At 33.2% G+C, this 23061-nt stretch overlaps 1 protein-coding gene and 1 non-coding gene across 2 annotated transcripts in view; both read right to left on the minus strand.

The window, feature by feature from the left end:
- Nucleotides 1-23061, minus strand: part of STXBP4 (syntaxin binding protein 4) — a 140360-nt gene that overhangs the window by 80243 nt on the left and 37056 nt on the right. The window contains exons 9-12 of the mRNA XM_069481164.1: nt 19721-19817; nt 16513-16604; nt 9414-9503; nt 6052-6117 (exon numbers count right to left, since the gene is read on the minus strand). Coding sequence (XP_069337265.1) covers nt 6052-6117; nt 9414-9503; nt 16513-16604; nt 19721-19817 — 345 coding nt within the window. The remainder of the gene's footprint in view (nt 1-6051; nt 6118-9413; nt 9504-16512; nt 16605-19720; nt 19818-23061) is intronic.
- Nucleotides 21592-21717, minus strand: LOC138392787 (U4atac minor spliceosomal RNA). Its single transcript, XR_011235060.1, has one exon. It is a non-coding gene; the product is annotated as a U4atac minor spliceosomal RNA (small nuclear RNA).

The raw sequence follows: 23061 nt of genomic DNA on the forward strand, positions 1-23061 counted from the left end.
CTGAAAATTGGCCAAAAAATAGAGGATTTAAAAAAAAATTTTTATTTGGAAATAATTTCAAACATACAGTTGAATTACAAAATAAGAATAGCATAAAGAATATCCTCATATCCTTCACCCAGACTTACCTAATTAACCAGATTCACCCTTTTGCCAACATGTTCATGAATGAGAAACAATGTATTCTTGTAAGCCACTGATATTTAGATGCTATTATTGCTGAGATTTTGCATGTTCTCAATCTCTCATATATATATATATATACACACACACACACACACACTCATACATGTATATATACATACTTGCATACATATGTGTATGAATAGAAAACACACACATAAATATATAAAAACATAATTTTATCTTAACCATTTGAGTGTAATTTACATATATCATAGCCCTTTATCCCTAAAAACTTCAGTATTTCCTAAAAATAAGGATATTGTCTCATATAATCACAGTATAGTTAACAAATTTAGGAATTTTAACATTGATTCAATACTTTATCATCTGTGTTCTAGTTTTGCCAAATGACCCAATAATGTCCTTTATAGCATTTTTCCCATTCCAGTACAAGATCCATTCTAGGGTTAGGAATTGTATTTAGTTTTCATGTCTCTTTAATCTCCTTTAATCTGGGATCTTTTATTGCTTTTTAAAAAAATGGCATTGACGTTTCTGAAGAACCTCTACACATACACACACCCTCTCCCTATTTTTTAAAATAAAACTTTCCCTCATTTTGGCTTTGTCTGATGTTTTCTTATGGTTAGATTCAGGTTATGCATATTCCCAGCCAGAATACTACATAGGTGATTATGTGTCCCATTCAGGGCAGCACATCTGGAGTAGCACAATGTCTGTCTGTTCTTCATTGGTGATATCAATTTTTAGCACTAGTCAAGGTGTTTCCTGATTTCTCTACTGTATAATTACTATTTTCCCTCTTGTGATTAATAAGCAGTTTGTAGAGTGATATTTTAAAACCATGTAAATATGTAAATATTCTGCTCTTCATTGAAATTTCCCCCTAAATTTAGCTTCTGATGATTCGTGCCTGAACCAGTCTTAACTAAAATAGAGGCAAAATGCTGATTTTCAAATCTAGCAGCTTCTCTGCAGTTACCAGTCAGTATTCAACATTCTACTATGAGTAAGAGTACTCCTTTCTTCCTATTAATTACTTAATCTATTTACTAGTGGTATAGACTCACGAATTACTACTTTTTTTCAAAAGTTTGTAATTCATTACTGTACTAAACTATTTTGGTGCTCAAGTTCTTCCAGATTTGGTTAGTGGAAGCTCCTTCAAGCTAGTTCCTTATGACTTGTCCCTGTCACTTTGAGAACTTCCTTATTTTTTCACATAAGATATTCCAAGCTTGTCTCATATTTACCCTTCCCAGTTCCTGAAATCAGCCTATCCAAGAAGCCTGAGTTCCTTTTAGTGGGGAGGAGTATCTAGACACCTAGATATGGTATGTGCTTATTGCTATCAGGGTGTCTGCTTCTTAGCCCTTTAAGCTGACAGAGCTAGGTAATGTATACATATGCATACACGCATACACATACACATAAATACAGATGGTCCCTGATTTACAATGGTTTTACTTATGTTTCTCCGACTTTACCATAGATTTGTCATGGTATTAAATGCATTTTCAGCTTATGGTATTTTCAACTTACATTGGGTTTATCAGGATGTAGCCCCACCATAAGTCAAGGAGCATCTGAATATATACACAAACATATGTATGTACATGTGCATATATACATTCATATGCACATCATATATAACAAATGATGTATTCACGAAGATACCTCAAATTCAAACCCATCCCACAGGGCTCTTTCTTGACTTCATTTATTCTATTTTGTCTTTCCTTTCTCATTAAGATCCTGGCTCTCAAAAACAATCAACACATTTGCTCAAACCTATAATGTATCTAAAATTGTTTCAGAATTGCTTTGCTTATACCACTAAAACAACAAAATGAAACAAAAAACATACTTAAAAAGGTTTAGGACTTGTTTGCAATTCTTTCCCAACTGAACTTCAATCTGCAAAACACTGAACACAAATATTGCATTTATAAGTTACGTGAATTGGTTCTTTCTTTTGTTTTTCAGTATGGTTATGGTAGTTATTTGAAATACAACTGGATTCATTTGCTTCAGTTTGCTTGCAGTTTTAGGTTGATTTTCCATGTCCTATTTCTTCATATATTTTTAAAATGAGCAGACTATTAACATGCACTAAAAAGTAAAAATTACATAAAAAGGTATTTTCAGAGAAGTGTCACTCCCTCCTATATCTTATCCACCCCATGTCCACCCATGTTGTAGGTAACCAATTTCATTGCTGTGTTGTTTATCCTTTCTTTGGTTTCTTTCACAACGATAAACAGATATATATTTTAATTTCCCTGGTTTATAAAAGGTAGCAAACTACATATACTCTTTTGCACTTTACTTTTTTTTTTTTTAACTTGATCATATATCCTGGAAATCACCCCATATTACTTAATAGAGATCTTCCTTGTTATTTTCTACTCCATTGCATGTATGTCCCATACATAGTTTATTCAATCAATAGCCTACGCTTGGAAATTAAGGCAGTTTCCAATATTTTCAAATTACAAATGATGCTATAATAAATAACCTTGGGCATAGTGTTTAAAAATTATCGTGCAGATCCATTAGTACTGGCATATTCCATACTGTTTTTCATGGCCTTGATATCTTAAAGTCACCTTGGCTACATACAACATTCTTGGTTCATGCACTCTCTGTCCCTTAGTATCTTGAACATGTTGCTCCATCACTGCCTTACTTTGTATGTTGTTTCTAGCAGGTTGATGCTGGTCTAATTCTATTGTCTTTGTAAGGTATTTGGTATTTTTATTTGGAGACACTGTGCATTTTTTTCCCTCTATTGTTAAAGTCTAATAGTTTTACGAGGATATATCTAGAGTTCAGATTAGATTCAGGTCTTCTTTTAATTCTGGAAAGTTTTCTTGGATTACAGTTCTAAATATTAGTGCTGTTCAGTTGCTTTGATTGATTTCTTCAAGAAACCCTTTTACTTTTTTTTTTTTTTTTTTTTTGAGACAGAGTCTTGCTCTGTTGCCCGGGCTAGAGTGAGTGCCGTGGCTTCAGCCTAGCTCACAGCAACCTCAAACTCCTGGGCTTAAGCAATCCTACTGCCTCAGCCTCTTGAGGAGCTGGGACTACAGGCATGTGCCACCATGCCCGGCTAATTTTTTCTATATATATTTTTAGTTGGCCAGATCATTTCCTTCTATTTTTAGTAGACAGGGTCTCGCTCTTGCTCAGGCTGGTCTCGAACTCCTGACCTTGAGCGATCCACCTGCCTCGGCCTCCCAGAGTGCTAGGATTACAGGCGTGAGCCACCGCGCCTGGCCTCTTTTACTTCTTGATTTCATTTTCAGTTTCCTGGTTTTTTCTGTGTTCTTCAAGCCCTTTTTCACTTGAATATATTCTTCTTTGGGCACCTTATAATTTAGGTTTTATTTCTGATATGATTTTTTCTTTTCCTTCGTAAGTTTTATCAACTTCCATTTCATTTTTTCCTGTTTTTTTTTTTTTTGGCAATTTCTATTCTTGTGTTTTTTTTTTTTTTTTTAATTTCCAATGTGAAGTATTTTTTTTTCCTTAGCTTATTTGAGGATATTTAATTGAGTTGGGAGTGGTGCATCATATTTTCTTCAGCTTTGTGGTTCAATTATTTTGGAAAGTCTTCATCAGGAGAAAAGCTTTAATTCATATCGTCTGATGTTTGCAGTTGTTTTATAATGATGGGGACAGAATTTTTTTCCTACTCTTTTTTATTTCATAGAAAAAGTTCTTCATTCAAGAGTACCCTCTTCTGTTTCTTTTATGGATCATGTTGTTGATGGTCATAGGGGAGGATTGGGTGAATTGGTATGTCTTATTTCTTTTTCATTTCTGCAAGATCCTTATTTTTTCCCTATTTCCTTCCTTCCCATCATTGCCTAGTCTCCAAGGAATTCCATCCATTCTCTATCTGATTCTCGGACAGGAGCAATGATTCTCCAAGGCTGCCACCTCTGGTTGCACACACCTTGAAGTCCTTTTCCTGTAGCCAGTGCTGAGAACCACCATGTCCTGACCTATGTTCAGTATTTTGGCATTTATTGTTATACTATCTCTTTCTGGGGGTGATTCTGTTTGTACTTCAACTAATTCATCTGTTTCTCTCTACCATTTTTTTAGAGTCTTTAAAGCCTTCCCTCCTCTGTTCTTTGTCTCCCAGGTGTCAGTGGCAGGCTGAGCTGCAGGAGTTTTGATGAATTTTTTTTTACTCTATTTATATGTGCTTTGAAGGTTGTGGTGCTCTCTGTCCATAGTATTAGTGAAAATACGGTTCCTGTATCATTCTATTTGCTCTCTGTTAATTTTATGTTTTCTAAGGGGATGGTGAGAGGGAAAGTAAAAATCAGGTGATTGTCATTGATCTCTAACAGTGTTCTCTTATTTAGATTTTATTTGTTGTTTGTGTTTTTATTCCACGATATTGTCATGTATTTGTTTTGTTGTAAGTTATCTCAAATTCTGTGAAGAATGATGCAAAGTGAAAATAAATGTAAAACAACTAAATGTAAAAAATGGTCTGCCTGGAAAGGTTTTTTTTTTTGTTTTTGCCATGAATAAAATAAGGTATGAGTAACAAAAGATAAGAAAAGGGGGAAAAAGGGAAAAATAAAAAAAAGAAAAAAAGAATAGAAAAGCAATGAGATTGGTCATTTTGTTTCATGAATATTTGATTTTGAAAACAATTTGAGAAAGGAGTTTTAACATTTTTTTGAGCAGCAGTAGCAAGACTTCAGCACAGATATGGCCTCCAAAAGTGACTGCTTTTTTTTTTTCACATTTAAAATAGGGTACGTTTTATTATAGGTAAATTACAGCCCAATACAGCTGATTCAAATATTTAAAAATAATAACAAAACACTATTAGTCTGATTATCTCTCATTATTTTATGTGATAAATAAAACATCAAGTTTTAAGATATTCTTTTTTTTTTTGTTTCAGAATATAATGGGGGTAAAAACATTTTGGTTACATATAATGCCTTTGTCTTGCCCAAGCCAGGGCTATAAGTGTGCCCTTCCCCCACATAGCATGCTTTGCATCCATTAGTTGTGAGTTTACCAACCCTGTCCACCCCTTCTCACCTGACCAGCACACAGTGAATATTACTACCACGTCAGCACCTTAGTGTTGATCAGTTAGTACCAATTTGATGGCGAGTACACGTGGTGCTTGTTTTTCCATTCCTGTGATACCTCACTGCAAAGGATGGGCTCAAACTCTATCCAGGATAATATAAAAGGTGTTAGTTCATCATTGTTTTTTGTAGTTGAGTAGTATTTCATGGTACATTTTATTAATCCACTCATGTTTTGATGGGTACTCAGGTTGTTTCCACATCTTTGCAATTGTGAATTGTGCTGCCATAAACATTTGAGGGCAGATGTCTTTATTATAGAATGTCTTTTTATCCTTTGGGTAGATGCCTAGTAGTGGGATTGCTGGATCAAATGGTATTTCTATTTTTAGCTCTTTGAGATATCTCCAAATTACTTTCCACAGGAGTTGTACTAATTTGCAGTCCCACCAGCAGTGTAAGAGTGTTCCAATCTCTCTACCTCCATGCCAGCATTTGTTGTTTTGGGACTTTTTGATAAAGGCCATTCTCACTGGAGTTAGGTGATAATCTCATTGTGGTTTTGATTTGTATTTCCCTAATGATTAGAGATGTTCAGCACTTTTTTATATGTTTGCTGGCCATTATTCTGTCTTCTTCTGAAAAGTTTCCGTTCATGTCCTTCGCCCATTTATTGATGGGATTATTTAAGATCTATACTATTTTATACTATATTTTTGCATCAGTAAGCTCTGGGATATTATCAAACATCATTGCTTTATGATATACCTCACATGGTTACGCACACACAAAAGAACACACACACACACACACACACACACAGTTACACACTTACTTGTTTCACATTCTGGAGCTCTTCTGTCAATTGTTTCCTTTGCTTCTCTGATTCCAATAACTTTTCCTATATTTAAAAACCACTGAATTAATATTAATAACTTGTTATGAAGGTATCATTGAGTATGATTTTTAGTTCTTTGTTTCAAAGCTTATATAACCCCAAATATCAAATTGCTTACATTTTCAGATTGTACTTTCTTACATTTTCTGGCTTTATACATACCACTTAAAAGTAATTGGTTATCTATAGTATAATCAAGAGTCAATGTACTTTCTATTATATTAATTTTGTAAAATCTCAAAATCAGAGGTCAAAAAATAAGTCAGTAAGAATCAAAATGTATAAATATGAACTAAATTTTGGGCAACAGCTATTATTGCCAAAGAGCTTCCAAACTGAAGGTCAACATTACTACAAATTAGAAGTACAGGTCTCTGACCATACTAAAGAGGGCATGTGAGAAGGGGCTGAATCCTGCTTTCATAATTTAATTTTAGCTCATTCTTGGAAGATTACCCATAAAAAAAAGTATGACTGGTATAACCAAAATATAAAATGATAGTTATTGAGGTAGATGAATTAATGTAGTTATTAAGGTAGGTGAATATTATGTATGCAAATAAAATATCTTTGTACTTAAATTTAGTTAAGCATATACCCTAAAATGTCCAATTTTATTAAGTATATCTTAAATGAATCCACATTTTATTGATCAAATCAAAAATACTAAAAGTAATTTAAGAGCCATTTTACTACAAACTTGAGCCGAGAAACTGCTTGAACAGTAAATTAAGTGGTAAAGATTCATGGCAACATTGCAACGTTTATAAGAGGCAATCTACTTTCTGGTATATTGCAGCTCATTCTTGTCTAAGAGGTGAAATGAAGGTATATGATGATGAATATAATATAGCAATCTAATGAATATGCCACAGACCAGGAGCCAAGAGACTGCTTGCTGGCTCCTGTGCTTTTATGCTCTAGCAAGTCACCTTCATTCTTTGTGTCCCAGTTTTTCACAGCTGTCAATGAAAAATATATCTATTTTCATTCACCTTTGTAAAACGGTAGCAATGTGAATCCTGCAGAAAGGCTTTAAGGTAAATAAAATCCATAGCACTTTTAAAAATCATTCTTGCAAAATAAAAATTAGCTACTGGCATAAAATTATCTTGGTTTCATTTTTATTTGTAGCTCACATCAGACATGAAGAATAGATATATCACAGGATAATGAAGTATAAGACACCATCTATGCACTCTATGAACTTCATTTAACAAGCTCTGTTATTTTTGTGTATATGTAATATAAGCAGAAAAACTGAAAATAAAGACATTACCTCAAACAAAATATTTACTGCTTTGTATACTATTTTCTATAGCTTCTTTAAATGGTTCTCAGCCAATTGAGAGGTTTTGAAGTAAAGTTAATTATAAACTGTAGATAAAAACTTGTTTTGTCTGGAATTTTAGCATCACGTTTTTAACCAACTGAGCTAACTGGCTGCCTACTTATCTGGGATTTTAGGTTTTGTCATATTAGGGTATGTTCAGTTACATTTCATGAACTTTAAATGTGAATCCTGATTTATTGAATGGCTTCTCAGAGAAGCTTTGTTTAAATGTCAAAGGAATATGGCATATACAGTTTTAAATTAAAATTGTAATAATTAATACTCATATTCCAATAAAAACTGAAATATATCATCAAATTTGACAATGATAAACTTTAGGGAAAGGAAAAAATCTGAGACTCTGAAAATTCCAATAAACAGCAAGATTTAATGGTTTATCTAGAGATACATTATAGAAAAATGCTATCTTACCAAGGTAACCAACATTGAAGATATTTTTAAAGAGAATATGAAGAAACAATTGTCAATGTATTTTTAACACTAAATTTATATTTTCCATCTAAACTCTTAACTGTTATACCAAAAAATGTGGAAAGATAGTGGCTTTATAATTATAAAAAGAAATATATAAAATATTCCTGTAGTAGTGGAATGCTCATATAAATTAGGAAGAAACATGAATTGGCAAAGCCTTTTGAAAGGAATTTGGTAACATATAGAATTCTATGTGCCCATATCCTTTAATAAAGCAATTACATATTCAGATATTTATTCTGAGTATATACTCGTGCAACTGGCCAAAAGTACATCTACAAAGCTGTTGAAGATGGAATTACTTTTAATAATGGAAAACTGGAAATGGCCTAAATATCCATTGATAGGTAACTGGCTAAATAACCATTTGATGTATAGGAGAGCCATCCAGATGAATCTGATAGAGCTTTATATATTAATCTGAAAAGCTGCTCAAGATATAACTGTAACAAAGAAATAAAAAGCAATTTGTAAAAAAGTGTGGATGGATGAAGCAATTTATGTATTAACAAAAGTTAAAATACATATATATTCATTTTATTTTTTAAGACTTTATTTTTTTTAGAGTAGTTTTAGGTTCACAGCAAAATTGAGAGGAAGGTATAGAGATTTCCTGTATTCTCCCTGGCTCCACAAATACATTTATTTTTAAAAATATGATGGCCTGTGTAGAGCCTCTGAAAAGATAATATATTTCTAACAATGGCTTCCTCTAGAGGTTGGAATTGTAAAAATAAGGTAGCAAGAATTTTTTTTGGTGTTAAGATTTTATTTTAATAAAACTTAAATTTAATAAAAATTAAATAGAATTTCACTTATTTAATAAAATAATTAAAAAATATATATCCCTATGGTGAGTTAATGGTAAATCAAGTAGTTATGCTGCTTTTTGTGAAGATTTGGAAAACATAAGAGTTTTCTGCAAAAATTAGGATATAATTTAAATTTAATATTCTATTAAAAACAGAATGAAACTATATAAAGAGAATCAAAATATTACAGTATATTTGGAATATGTGTTTTTTCCTCCCTTAAATCATATTGCCTTAATTCCAAATTACATTAGCAAAACATTATGTCCTTAAGCATGGCCCTGCACATGGGAAAAAATGTATTTCCTAATAAACTCAGAAGATCCAAAACTGTCACAGTTTGCTTGTTGGCTCCTCATCTACTTTTGCCCTGGTCGCCAACGTGAGAGAAAAGCAGGAGTAAGAAGTAGCCTGGATCAGAAGGCACGAGCAAAACAGTGGTTCATACTAAATCTTACATGGATATTGTGAAATATCAGTAAGTATGTGAACTAAAAATTAATTCTCCAAAGGCCAACTGAAGAAAGAATCTAATTCTAACTATTTGATATTAATATTCTTTCACTGAAAATAAAACTGAGCTGCAACACTTCAGCATCCAACATAGGATTATTTCCTTTATTCTAAAGAAAATATAAGAATGCTAAATTGGAGGTTACCTTAAGTATATTCACTTCTTTCAAGGCATCATTTCTTTCACACTTAAGCCTTTCTATTTCATCTGCTTCTAAAGAATCACAGGGAAGAAGCTGTCAATATTAAAATATAAGAGAAAAGATATGCATTAGATGCTAATTATGAGAACTAACATAACATCCTTTTTGACTAATCTTAGGCTTTTGCATTCTGATAACAAAATTCAGTTTCTTGCTTCAGAGTCATTTGATCAGATAAAAGAGAATATTAAAGTAATCTGGGGCAATTTCATTCATTTAAGTTTAACCTTACATTGCTGTTACTTACAACAGAATCCAGATGATTAGAAGGTATACTGACTCTGTTCTCACCTTCAAGATTTTTATTTTAACAATATAATTTTCCTTAAAAGTCCAAATTCCAACACTGAGTTTATAATGTCAGAAAGACTTTAGAAGTTGTCAACATAAACTATTTCCTAAAGACATTCATTTCAAGAGCATGGTATCTAAGGCTAACAAAATGCTGTATGTTATCAATCAAGACGGTTTACATGAGCCCAGTAAAGTATATTTATCAATTATGTATCTGGTTTTAACTAAATGAAAAGTAATGCAACAACAGCCAAATGGCTTAAAAATATTCCTGCTCAGAAACTGTGGATTTAAGATAACATTAATAATTCATACACAAGCGAATAACAACAAAAAATATCAGAGATGACAATTTCTTTTATGTTTACCATGATCTCTTTGACAGTCAATTACAAGGTAAAAAACAATGACAATCTAATCAGAGATACAATCCAAGTCTAATTATAGCCATCTTCTGTGTGGAAGCTATAAAAAAGCTAAAAAATATAGTATAGAAATATAATTTAAAGGATTAAGTGGAGAAAGCGACTGTTACATAAGCATGGGCTTAAAGCAGAGCCCATTAGATAGGAGAGGTGACTACAGAGTAGGAAAAGATAATAGAAATAATTAATAATATCAACCATTTATTGGAAACTTTACTATGTGCAGATGCATTGCTAAGGACTGTATACATTCAATATTATAGCCTTATAAAAACCCTGTCTCCATTTTATAGATGAGGAAACGACCTCAGAAAGGTTAGTATTAATAACTTGCCTAAGATTTCACAGTTAATAAATGGCCATTCCATGATTCCCACAGAGGTGTGACATCATAGTCTGTGATTTTTATTAACTATTCAATACAAATTGTGGTGGAATGGATGAGATATTCAGATTTGCTTTCCAAACCCTAGAATAACAGAAGTAGGAGTCATTTTTGAAGTTTGGGAAGAAATTTTTTCCCCTAAACATTATTGGTTCTCCTTTCCCTGCCACATTAGCTTTTGGGTATCTATGGCCATTGTCTGTAATTTATATGATATCATATTCTTTATGTGTGTCTTTTACTCTCACACAAACACTCGTAAGAATTCATTTTACATTGTTTTAGTTTTGAACATATTTTCAAACATAACAGTATTTCCCAAAGTGTGTTTCAAAGGATACTAATCGGTTTTGTATGAAAGCAAAATTGGGTGGTAGTGATTGTGGTAGTGGTATAGGATTTAGAAAAAAATTAACCTTCTTCCCTAAATGGCTTAATATGCTAATGAGCACTTGAATTTTTAAAAAGCAAGTATAATTTAATAACTTGTCACATTCCCTCAGTAATTTGACCATACCACACCCCTGACCCCCTTACCCTGCTGCCTTTATTTAATATTTTGGTACTAGCTCATGGAATTAAAGTTTGCAAAGCACAATTTGGGAAACACTGCTACTCAGCATTCATATAAGCCTATTTTCTTTTCCTAAGAAGTGTAATAAACAGGATTCAAAAGTTTAAATAAAATTTTAGATAACAGAGCTATAACAATTTATTAAGAGAAATTATGGATTGGGATTTTAGGGATGTGATCATAAGCTTTTGAGCTTAACATCATGGAGATAAATCACACAAAAAAGAATCCATGGTACCATTCTGAGAGGCAAAGCACTAGCCTGAATAGTCATAGAACACACCATGCCTTTAAAACATGTTTTATAATCCTACTGCTATTTTGGACTAAGCAGCAAAAATGTGTAGCCAAAGAATTGGCCATGGATATTACTTGTGATTCTTTGAAAAGCCCCTTTGTGCACACTTTTTTTTTTTATAGTTCTATTCAAATATATATCAACTAAGCAAGCAGTAAGTGAAATGAATTACTGCTATTTAACACCGATTCTGGACAGATGGCTATTTTCAACCTTCTACATCCTTTTCTGTCTCACTCTTACAATATTGTTTGTAATCCTTGGATCCCGTGACTTCTGTGACACCTGGTAAATAACACTGTAAATCATTTACACTCTCCTTTCTACAGTGTTCTTCTGGGGAGACCAAGAGACACTGTCAGTTACTGGACTGTGTTGACTAGGTCTGACCTCACCTCTCCCTTCACTCTTGTTCCACCATCATGATTTTAAGTTATTTGACTTGTATCAATTCTGGATAGCTACTATTCCATTGGCCACATCCCCCAACCTCAATTCATCTTAAACAAAACAAAAAAATAACCTCTGTTCCAGTCTAATTTTATTGATTAAGCCTTCCATTAGAGACCAATTCAGTTACCTCCTTTCCTTATAAAATTGTGTGAGACTGTACCATCCTATTCATCTAAAAATTTCTGTGTATCCCCTTCTTTTCTTCTTTCATTCCTCTTGCTCATTCCTTTTACTTCTTCAAATCTGGTTTACATATCATTCCTCCCATCCCCATATTTCTAAAACGATTACTCATTATTTCACCAATAAAACTGTTACTTGACAAAGTAAATGCCCCCCCACCAACTTTCATAACCCCTTTGTTACATATATTGTTGCTCAAGACTTTTTCCTTGAAATTTTCTCTTCTTTAGGTTGTGATATCCTACTACCTCACCTACCCTTCTGAACATTTATGCTGTTTTCAAGGACTTGTTTTCATTTCTACTCCTTAAATGGGGAAGCGGGTGGGAGGTTCTCCAGTTTGCTCTCTCCCCTCATTTTCTCTACAAGCTCTGAGTGATCACATTCACTGCTATGCTTCAACTATCATGTTCCAAACTATTCCCAATTTCCTCCCCTGGTGTTCAGTTCCTTATTTCCAATGCCTTTGGTTATTTATACCTGTTAGCGTCTTGAACATACTTTCTCTAAAACATAACCCATCGTCTTCTCTACCTTGAAAAAAGCTTTCTCTTTATTTCTCTATTTCTATTAATGGTATCTATTGATGATATACTTCTTGTTGTTGTTGTTGTGGTTTTTGGTAAATATCTTATATCTGTCACTCCTCTCCTTTCTGTTCTCTCCACCATCACTATAGTTTAGTTCTTCATGATCCTATATTTGGATTCTTTCCATAGTCTTCTATCTAGACTATCTACCACCAGTTTCATTCCCTTTCTAGATAACCAACACATGAGATTACTCTTTCTAATACATCACTTTGATTACGTCACTTTTTTCCTTAATAGCTCCTCACTTACTACTGAGTACAGTACAAACTTTTAAATTTAACATTTACCCTTTAAGGCCTAACTTGTGTCACCTGCATGTACCCAATTATCTTTTTTTAAAAAGTAGACTACTCTTTGCTTACAGTCACATTCTGTCTTTTTTTATGCTAATACTCTTATCACTCCCTACTTACCTCTTGAACAGATAAAATCCTATTTATCCTTCAAAATTCACTCAAATGCCACCTCTGTAATAAATCTTTTCTGAATATTCTAAGCTCTATTACTATTATGGCCTTAACACACAATGTACTTTTTATTATTATAATTATTTGTGTGCATGACTTTTCCTTAAACTATATGGGCTGAGTTTTATTTATCTTAATAACTTGGTAACAGCAACTAAATAATTCCATATACACCACAGTTGTTCAATATATATTTGGTGTTTTACAGATGAGTCTTCAGGGAAGTGGCTTAAAGTATTAACTGCTATACATAGTGAAAAATATGATTTATATCATGATCCAGTATAAGTGAAATATTACTCAATTTTATCACATATAATTCACTTTGATATTTTCTATTCTATTCTCATTTGTTAAAATGGTTTTTGCAATCTACTAAATTGATTTAACAAGAGCCCAAAGTGTGAAAAGTCTACCGTAGGGAATTCACAGTATTCTCTCTGATTTTAAGATAATCCATTCATGATATAGTACTTGATTAGTCTGGTAAAATCATCATATTATGATAGACTATAATATGCTATTGCTAAGTTTAGAGTACTGCTAAATGTGGGCTCCAGCCTTGCCTTTTCTGTGTATAACTTTGTGCCAGCAGCAAGTGTAGTACTGTGTGAATTTTTTAGTATAGCAGTGATGATTAGACTCATAGTAAGATAATTATATTTTTGGTTCTAAATGTCATGTTCTTCCAAACCCAAAAGTTCTTTATCAAATAAAAGCAGGACTGATTTATAGCAATTTCTACTTATTATAGAAGAGAGTATCTCAAGAAATCTTATGAGTCAGCCAAAATAATGAGCAAAAGAAGCTAATAACAAAAAAGTACATACTTTATAATTCTATTTATTACAAATTTCAAGATCAGGCAAAAGTAAGTCAAAACATTGGTTCTAATGTAAAACTAGGAGTGGCAGATGACTGAGAAGTTGGCAAGAGGGAGCCTTTTGAGTGGTGAGAGACATAAGAGAAATTCATCAAGTTGTATACTTCAGATTTTTGTACTTCATTGTGTTTATGTTACATTTCAGTGAAAATATTTTCTAAAAATAAATTAAGAAAAAGACAAGCCATCTTTATCAGCCAAAAAAAAAAAAAAAATGTGAGCAAAAGACATGCATCCCTAACAGAATGATTATAAACCCAAGCCTGTTTGTGAAACTTAGATAGTTGAGGGGGTAACCACGTTGGAATTTCCCTACCCTCATAGACTGTCAGTATCCTCAACTATAGATCAATTGATATACTTCAGATGAGGCATTATACAACTTTTTAACTCAAAAAAGTTGGGAATTACAATATAAAATAATAACTTATTTTTGGTGAGCCACTTGACAAGCTGTGATTTTTATAGTGTTTTTCAAACTGGGGTATATTACCCATTAGTGATTTATGAAATCAAATTTTTAAAGAAGTAGAATTGAATATTATTAATAAATAAGAATATAGTACACATAGAAAAGGTAAGTAATGCTTTGAGAGACTTTTGTTTCAGTTACATGTTAGAGTGTGGTAAAAAAACAAAACAAAAAATGTATTCTTATTGTAGATTCAAGTAAAAAAAGAAAGGAAGGCCAATACTTTATGAGGATATCTACTGTGTGCTGACAAGCAGAATATAACAAAGAAAATTGTATAAATAATATAATGACAATTGCACAACATTGCAATCTGAAGCCACACATAGAAAATTATCGGCATGTAGAACATCTTATACAACTGCCATCAGCATTTTGCTTTTGCTATCAAAGTATCACAGATTGAACACATGCTTATCTGTCCTAAAATCACATTGGTAAGAAGGAAGTAAATTACTAATCTGGAGCATGACTATCTTGTTGCAGCTGTTAAAGAAGCTTGGCATGCTCATACAAAGTACTCCGAATTCCGCACTTCACTGGCATGTTATAAGCCACTGAACCATCTTCGCCTTTCCTTATCAAAAATGGGTATGACAGCTTTGAGAACTGTTTGGCAGTAAAAAACTATGTTCTCTACCATCAACATTAGGTAGGTAAATACATAACATTTGAATAAGCATAATGAAAACTGCATTCCTACACTTTGGTTCTCATCTAGTAACCGCTACAGAATTAGTTCTGATAAACCAGTACCTCAATTCTGGGAGAACTGGGTACTCTCCTGAAAGTTACAGAACAACCAGGTCTTCGGGTGATTGCAATGGGCAATATGCTTAGCAATAGAAGAGATTGCTTTCTAAATAGAACAAAGTGATCTGAAACATTTAAAAAAGTGATATAGCATTATTTTTTAAATGAGAGGAGATTTACTTTGTCTAATAAACTAATCATACACTTTTACATTGCATTTATGGAATTATATAATAATAAATAGTATTCAAACTTCTTGTCAATAAGACCTATCACTTGAAAACAGCAGAGCTCTAAATAGAACCATGAAATAAAAGTGCTATTTTGATTCTTAAACTTGAACTAGAAGAAAAGTTATTAGAAATATGCAAAATAGGCAAAAGAGTGGTTACCCCAATTTTTTAGGTGGAGTGATGGGAGTGTCACTAGTAATTGTTTTTTTTTTTTTTTTTTTTTTTTTTTTTGAGACAGAGTCTCACTCTGTTGCCCAGGCTAGAGTGAGTGCCGTGGCGTCAGCCTAGCTCACAGCAACCTCAAACTCCTGAGCTCAAGCGATCCTCCTGTCTCAGCCTCCCGAGTAGCTGGGACTACAGGCAGGCGCCACCATGCCCAGCTAATTTTTTCTATATATATTTTTAGCTGTCCATATAATTTCTTTCTATTTTTAGTAGAGGTGGGGTCTCGCTCTTGCTCAGGCTGGTCTCGAACTCCTGAGCTCAAACGATCTGCCCACCTCGGCCTCCCAGAGTGCTACTAGTAATTGTTAATAGAAAGGAACCCAGGGGTAGGAGAGCCTCTGGGGTCCTGGTAATGTATTTCTTTAATTCTGGTAATGTGTTTCTTGATTTAAATGCTAATTATAAGAGGATGATTGAGATTGTAAAATATCTTAGGGTATACATTTACCATATAAGTGCTTTTCTGTGTGTATATTATAGTGAGATAAAACAGATTGGAATGGACACACACATATAATATCTATCTAGTTATAGTATGTATCCCTCCACATATCAAATTGTCAATACTGGCAAACTTAGGGACGGGATTAGCATGAGAGGCCAGTGAAAGAGGAGGATGGAGGAGATCAAGATGAACTTTTACTTTTGATTTTAAATTAACCTGTATTTTATATATTTACCCAAGAAACATGCATTATTTGCATAATTTAACAAAAAAGTGAAAAAAGCCTACCTATGTGAAACATAAAAGTCAAGAATTGTGACTTTGGTACAGTCAAAATAATTTTATAGTGCATACTCTACCTGTGAATCTAGTATGTTGGAAATTTCATGTGCACCAACATTTACTTCATCCAACTGCAAGCAAAACAAGTTTTTGGCAACCTGGACAAAATCTACAATGGAACACATTTCAGTAAGAACACAGCATTTAACTTCATGTATAAATCTGACCTTTTTTTATATGAAGTTGAAACTATGTTTTATAACTAATGCTTCAAATTTAACTTACATAAATCATCTTAAAATAGTATTGACTGAAGTGACAAGAAAATTTAAGTTCAAACAACTAAGAGATAAACTAGTTTTAACTTAACTTTGCTAAAATTAATAATTCAGTAGATAATAGTAAAGGAAATACATATCACAGACATATATTCATCTCTCTAACTCTTGTATCATGAGTAAAACTTTTTCTGAAACATATGACAATATTATGACTAACAGCTTTTCTAGCTGGAAAAACCTGAGATTTAATAATAATAGTAGCAGCTAATGTTTATACAACAGCTTTTGTATGCCAGGCATGGTAGTTAGCAATTTCATGCTTACAACAATCTTCTGAGGTGGGTCCTCTTATCTTTTTTATTTTACAGATGAGTAAGTTCAGGCTAAGACAGGTTAACTCTCTTAAACTGCCAAAGGCCATTTGGCAAATAAGTCATAGAGCGGCCCATAACCTTCTTCAGACATGGAGAGTGACCTATTCATTTATGTATCCTCCAATACTTTTCATTTTGGCTATTATATTTTGAACTTCCAAGTATCCTTTTAAGTGTTCTCTGACTGTTCCTATTTTATAACATCCTACTTTTATTTCATGAAAGCGTTATCTCCACTTATCTTTTTTTTGTTCATTTGTTTCTTTCTCTGTCACTCAGGCTAGAGCACAGTGGCCGGATCGTAGCTCACTGCAGTCTCGAATTCCTGGCCTCAAGCGATCCTTCTGCTTCAGCCTCCCAAGTAGCTAGGGCCACATGCGCACACCACATGCCCAGCCCACTTTTTAAAGATATTAATTATAGTTTACATGAAGTTCTCTTCTGCTCTTCATTACTTTTCTTTCTTCTGAGTTCCTTTTTTTGTTTGTTTGCCTGTTAATTTGGGCTCTATATTTTATGTTGAAGGATTTCTTCAAATGTCTGGTGACCCTTGGCTCCTTGGCTATGAGTTCAGATTGAAGAATCAGGCACTAAAAAAGCTGATTGGAAATTTGTCTTGTCAACTGGCAGGTTTCACTACAGGACAATCAGGTAGCCAGCTGACATTTTTGTTTAGCTTCTTCAGAGAGAATCCTATAATCTCCTGCCTATAGTTATACACATGGCTGCAAATTTTCCTGAGCAATCTGGGTGTACGCTGTGAGTCATGACTCACCACACACTCCCTCAAACTCCCTTGCTGCTGCAACTATAGGTCCAGAATCTCTCTGGTTCAAGTTCTCAAGGGAATATACCTCAAGGGAGGTACAAGGAAGTAGTAATTGCTGGACTGCTTAAGAAGGAGCAGGGAAGAGCACATGCTATTCTCCTCATAAAGATTTCTAACAATCCTGTTTTAAATGCCCTGCCTAAACCCAGCCATCAGAAGTACCTGAGGCTCTCAGTTATAATACTAAGACTTTTCAGAGTCAAATCACCTTGTTCCCCATTGTGATTTCTCTCTTTCTTTAGACACTTGGACTTTATCTGCCACTGCTCACTAATTCATTTCCTTTCCTCAACCATTTTCTGTCCTTAGATATTGTGGTTTTAGTTGTATGTGTATGTCTGTTTCTTGTTCCCATTATTTTGGGGTAATTTTCAACAGGAGATGTGACCAAAGCTATCTTTTTTCATCACTTAAAAACCAAAAGTTGAATTTTCTTTCTTTTTTTTTTTTGCAATAAAGATGCTTTAAAAATGTTACAATGCTGCATCTACTATACAAGGAAAAAATAAATACTTACTGGTGTCAAGGAGACAAAAAACTGTTATATTCAAACATTACTGGTAGAAGAACAAATAAATGTGTAAAATATCTATGGATAACAATTTGTCAATATATATCAAAAGTCCAAACCATTTGTAGGAATTTATTCTAAGAAAAAGAAGAAAAACAGCTACAATCACAATGATCATAAGCATAGATTTATGATATCAGCTGCTGAGAAACCATTAAAATTTCCAATAGTAGAAAGGCTTAATATTACAGTATGACAACTAAGTGGTACACTATGCTATCTGTAATATGGATACAATTGACCCTTGAACAACATGGGCTTAACTGCATGGGTCCACTTATAGGCAGATTTTTTTCTTTTTTAACCAAAAACAGATTGAAAATATAGTATGTGCAGGCTGCAAAATTTGCTTATATGGAGTTTCGTGTATATGCCCTATACGCCAACTTTTCCTATATGCAGTTTCCATAGGGCTGATTGTGAGATTTGAGAATGCCTAGATTTAGGTATACTTGGGAGGTACTGAAACCAATTCCCAGCATATAAAGAACTAATTATATAACACCATCAAAATATTTATATATTATATTGCTAAAAATGGAATTAGAATTAATCTCACAGTAGTGAAACTAGGATTTCTATATTTTGTAGTTTCTTTTGTTATTACTAAAGCAATGTTCATGCATAAATAAAAAAGAATATGATAGAATGATATTTTAGAGCTGAAAGGTTTTAATAAAGTTTTTCTTTTGGCTGACCCAGCTAGGCAAGTAACTCTAGCTAAATTTTTAGAGTACTAGGCCGGGCGCGGTGGCTCACGCCTGTATTACTAGCACTCTGGGAGGCCGAGGCGGGTGGATCGCTCGAGGTCAGGAGTTCAAGACCAGCCTGAGCAAGAGTGAGACCCCATCTCTACTAAAAATAGAAAGAAATTATCTGGCCAACTAAACTATATAGAGAAAAAAAATTAGCCGGGCATGGTGGCGCATGCCTGTAGTCCCAGCTACTCGGGAGGCTGAGGCAGTAGGATTGCTTAAGCCCAGGAGTTTGAGGTTGCTGTGAGCTAGGCTGATGCCACAGCACTCACTCTAGCCCGGGCAACAAAGCAAGACTCCGTCTCAAAAAAAAAAAAAAATTTTTTTAGAGTACTGATTAAGAAACCTGAAATAGATATGGTTTTACTTTTCATTCTCTTCTTCTAAAAAACAAGCACTTTTAATGAAAATGGGTCACAATAACTCTTTGACCAAGTTTCTGTGATGATACAACACGGTGAACCTGATATTTTACCTCCAAAAGCCACTGTCCCCTCTGAGTCTGTTTGTACTTGCTGTCTCAGGGCTTGGTGTTGTTCCTTTGTAGGCTGAATACCAAGATAATTTAGAGCCTGGAAGGAAAATGACTCATATGAAGCAAATTTTCAAATCTCCAAAGAATAAAACTTTTCATTACAACTTTATTTTACAACCCAGTGAATTAGACGCCCAAAGAAAGTCTGTTGACTATTTATGGACTAAGTACCTATAAAAGATTAGCTTCTTGATTCCACTACCACCTCAAATTTTTTTTTTCAAGACTAGCATTTTGGGTAATGCCAACTTTATAAGCATAGCTCTGGAATCAAAAATCAAGCTATTTCTTAGTTTGTAAGATTTGGCAGAAGAAAAATAGCTAGCAAGAGTATCCTATTAAATCAGATTTGTAAGTTACACTGAAACAGGTATAATATTTGTAAATATCTTGTCTTTGAGAGCAAAACTGAAGTTAATAGGGACTGTAAGGATTGGGTTCAATTTCTCTACATTATATTCCTAGAAGAGAAAGTGCTGAGTTATAGGGGCTATACATTGTCAATGTTATTAGATAATTGTCCTCCAAACTGCTTGTACTAATTTATGCACACCAGTGGTATATAAGCATTCTTATTTTTCTATACTCTTAACAGTGTCTGCTGTTGTCACACTTTAATTTTTGTTAATAGTTTGTATATAAATAGTACTGTTTATTATTTTGAATTCCCCTAATTACAAGTGAAATTAAACATCCCTTACACGTTTATTAGCAATGTTTTTGATCATAAATTATTTAGCAATGTTTTAAATTGTCATAGATAAACTTTTAAGAAGTATCTCTTGTTACTGATTCCTAATTTGGTGGTAGCTGTCTTCCAGTTGTGACAACCAACTTGCCAAATGTCCCGAGGAGAAAAACCACATCCTTGCCCATGAGAACCATTGCTCCAGAGACAAATTTGGTATAAATTTCCAGGTTTTGTTTATGAATATAGTACCTATATATAAATTTGTATAAATTATACTTTTTTGTAAAAGTCAAATTACACTATATATAGTGTTCTATGCTTAAAAATTATCAATATATCACAGACTGTCATTCTGTACATTTTAGATTACCTATTGCATGGTTTTAAAAATTGTTGTTATTGTACCCTGTCTGGACTGAACATTTTTTAAAGTGTTCTCCTTTTGATAGTCATTTAGATTATGTACAGTTTTTCACTATTAAATACACTGCTACAAAGCACTGGTGCCCTTTCAGGCATATATCGAGCTAAAAGTAGTATTGGTAGGTCTTTTTCTGATTGATTTGTATGACTTCTTCATATATTTTGGATATTAACACGTTGTATCTTATATGTATTACAAATATTTTCTCCCAGTTTGGGGCGTAAGTTTTCAGTTTTTAATATTCTCTTTTTTTGTAGTTTCCTATGGACAGTTCCCAAGCATATTTTATACCATTACTTCATATTTTTATAAATATGAGATAAATAATTTTAAACAGTTTTTTAAGTTCTGATTTTTACACAAATCATACCTTACTGTACATGTCATTGAGACTTTTCATTTTATTAATAACAGCTTTATTGAGATATACTTCATATACTGTAAAATTATAGTTTCAGTGTACAGTTAAATGGTTTTCAGTATATTCACAAAGTTGTACATCAATCAACACTATCTAAGTCCTGAAAGTTTTCATCACACCCCCCAAAAAACCCCATACTCATTAGCAGTCACTTGCTATTTCTCCATCTCCCCAACCAAACACTAATCCATTATTTTCTCTCCATGAATTTGCCTATTGTGGAAATTTCATATTGTTATTTTTTTTATTCTTATTGTGGAAAAGAGGTTTTTCTTTTTTCTAAAAATTGCACCAAAATAAAGCAAAACTCTAGCTGATGTGGGCATGTGGTATAGGCATTAGCAGTATTGCCCTCACTATGTGCTCATTGGACAGTAGTGAAAGCCCACGTAAAGGACAGTTTAAAAATTTCATATTAATGGAATTATAAAATTTGTGGCTTTTTGAGGCTGTCTTCTTTCACTTAGCCTAATGTTTCCAGGTTTATCCATGTTGTAGCATGTGTCAGAAATTCATTTCTTTTATGGTCCAATAATACTCCATTGTATGTAAATACTATATTTTGTTTATCCATTTATTAGATGGACATTTGGGTTGTTTCCACTTTTGGGTATTATGAAGAATGCTGTAATGAACATTTGTGCATAAGTTTTTGTGAGGACATGCTTTCATTTCCTTTGGGTTTATAACTTGGAGTGGAATTGCCTGGTCATATGGTAACTCTTAACTTTTGGAGAAATTGCCACATTACTGTCCAAAGTGGGTGCACCATTTTATAATCCCACCAACAATGTATGAAGGTTTCAGTTTCTCCATGTCCTCATCAGCATTCGTTATTGTCTTTTTTTTTTTTTTACTCTCTAGGCATCCTAGAGAGTATGAAGTGGTATCACATTGTAGTTTCGATTAGCATTTTAATAGTGACTAAAGATTTTGAGGACCTTTTCATGTGTTACTGGCCATTTGGATCTTTCTTTGAAGACATGTTTATTCATATCCTTTACCTATTTTTAAATTAGGTTGTCTTTTTATTGTTGCATTGTAAGAGGTCTTTATATATTCTGGATATGAGTCCTCTATCAGATACATGATTTGCAAATATTTTCTCCCTTTGTGGGTTGTCTTTTTACCTTCTTGATGGTGTCCTTTGAAGCAGAAGAGTTTTTCAATCTTGATAAAGTACAATTTATCAGAGTTTCTACAGTTTTAGTTCTTACGTTTAGGTCAATGATCCATTTTGAATTAATTTTTGTATGTTATATGAGGTTGGGGTCCGCCTTCAGTGTTTTACATGTGGATGTTCAGTTTTTCCAGCACCATTTGTTGAAAAGCCTATTCTTTCTCTATTGAATTGTCTTATATCCTTGTTGAAGATGGACTGACACAAATACACGAGCTTATTTCTGGAATCTCAATTCTATTCCATTCACCTATGCTTCTTTCTTTATGGCAATATCATAATGTTTGAATTATTATAGATTTATAGTAAGTTTCAAATCAGTTAAGTGTGAGTCCAACTTTTTTCTTCTTCAAGACTGTTTTGGCAACTCTGGGTCTATTGTATGTATCTCTATACAAATTTTAGGATCAGCTTATCAATTTCTGAAAAATAGCCAGCTGTTATTTTGATAAAGATTGCATTGAATCCATATATCAATTTGGGGAAGATTGCCGTCTTACCAATTAAGTTCATGGATTCACAAGCACAAGATGTCTTTTCATTTATTTAGGTTTTCTTTAAATTC

Source organism: Eulemur rufifrons, chromosome 9 (genome assembly GCF_041146395.1).
Source record: "Eulemur rufifrons isolate Redbay chromosome 9, OSU_ERuf_1, whole genome shotgun sequence".
NCBI lineage: Eukaryota > Metazoa > Chordata > Mammalia > Primates > Lemuridae > Eulemur > Eulemur rufifrons.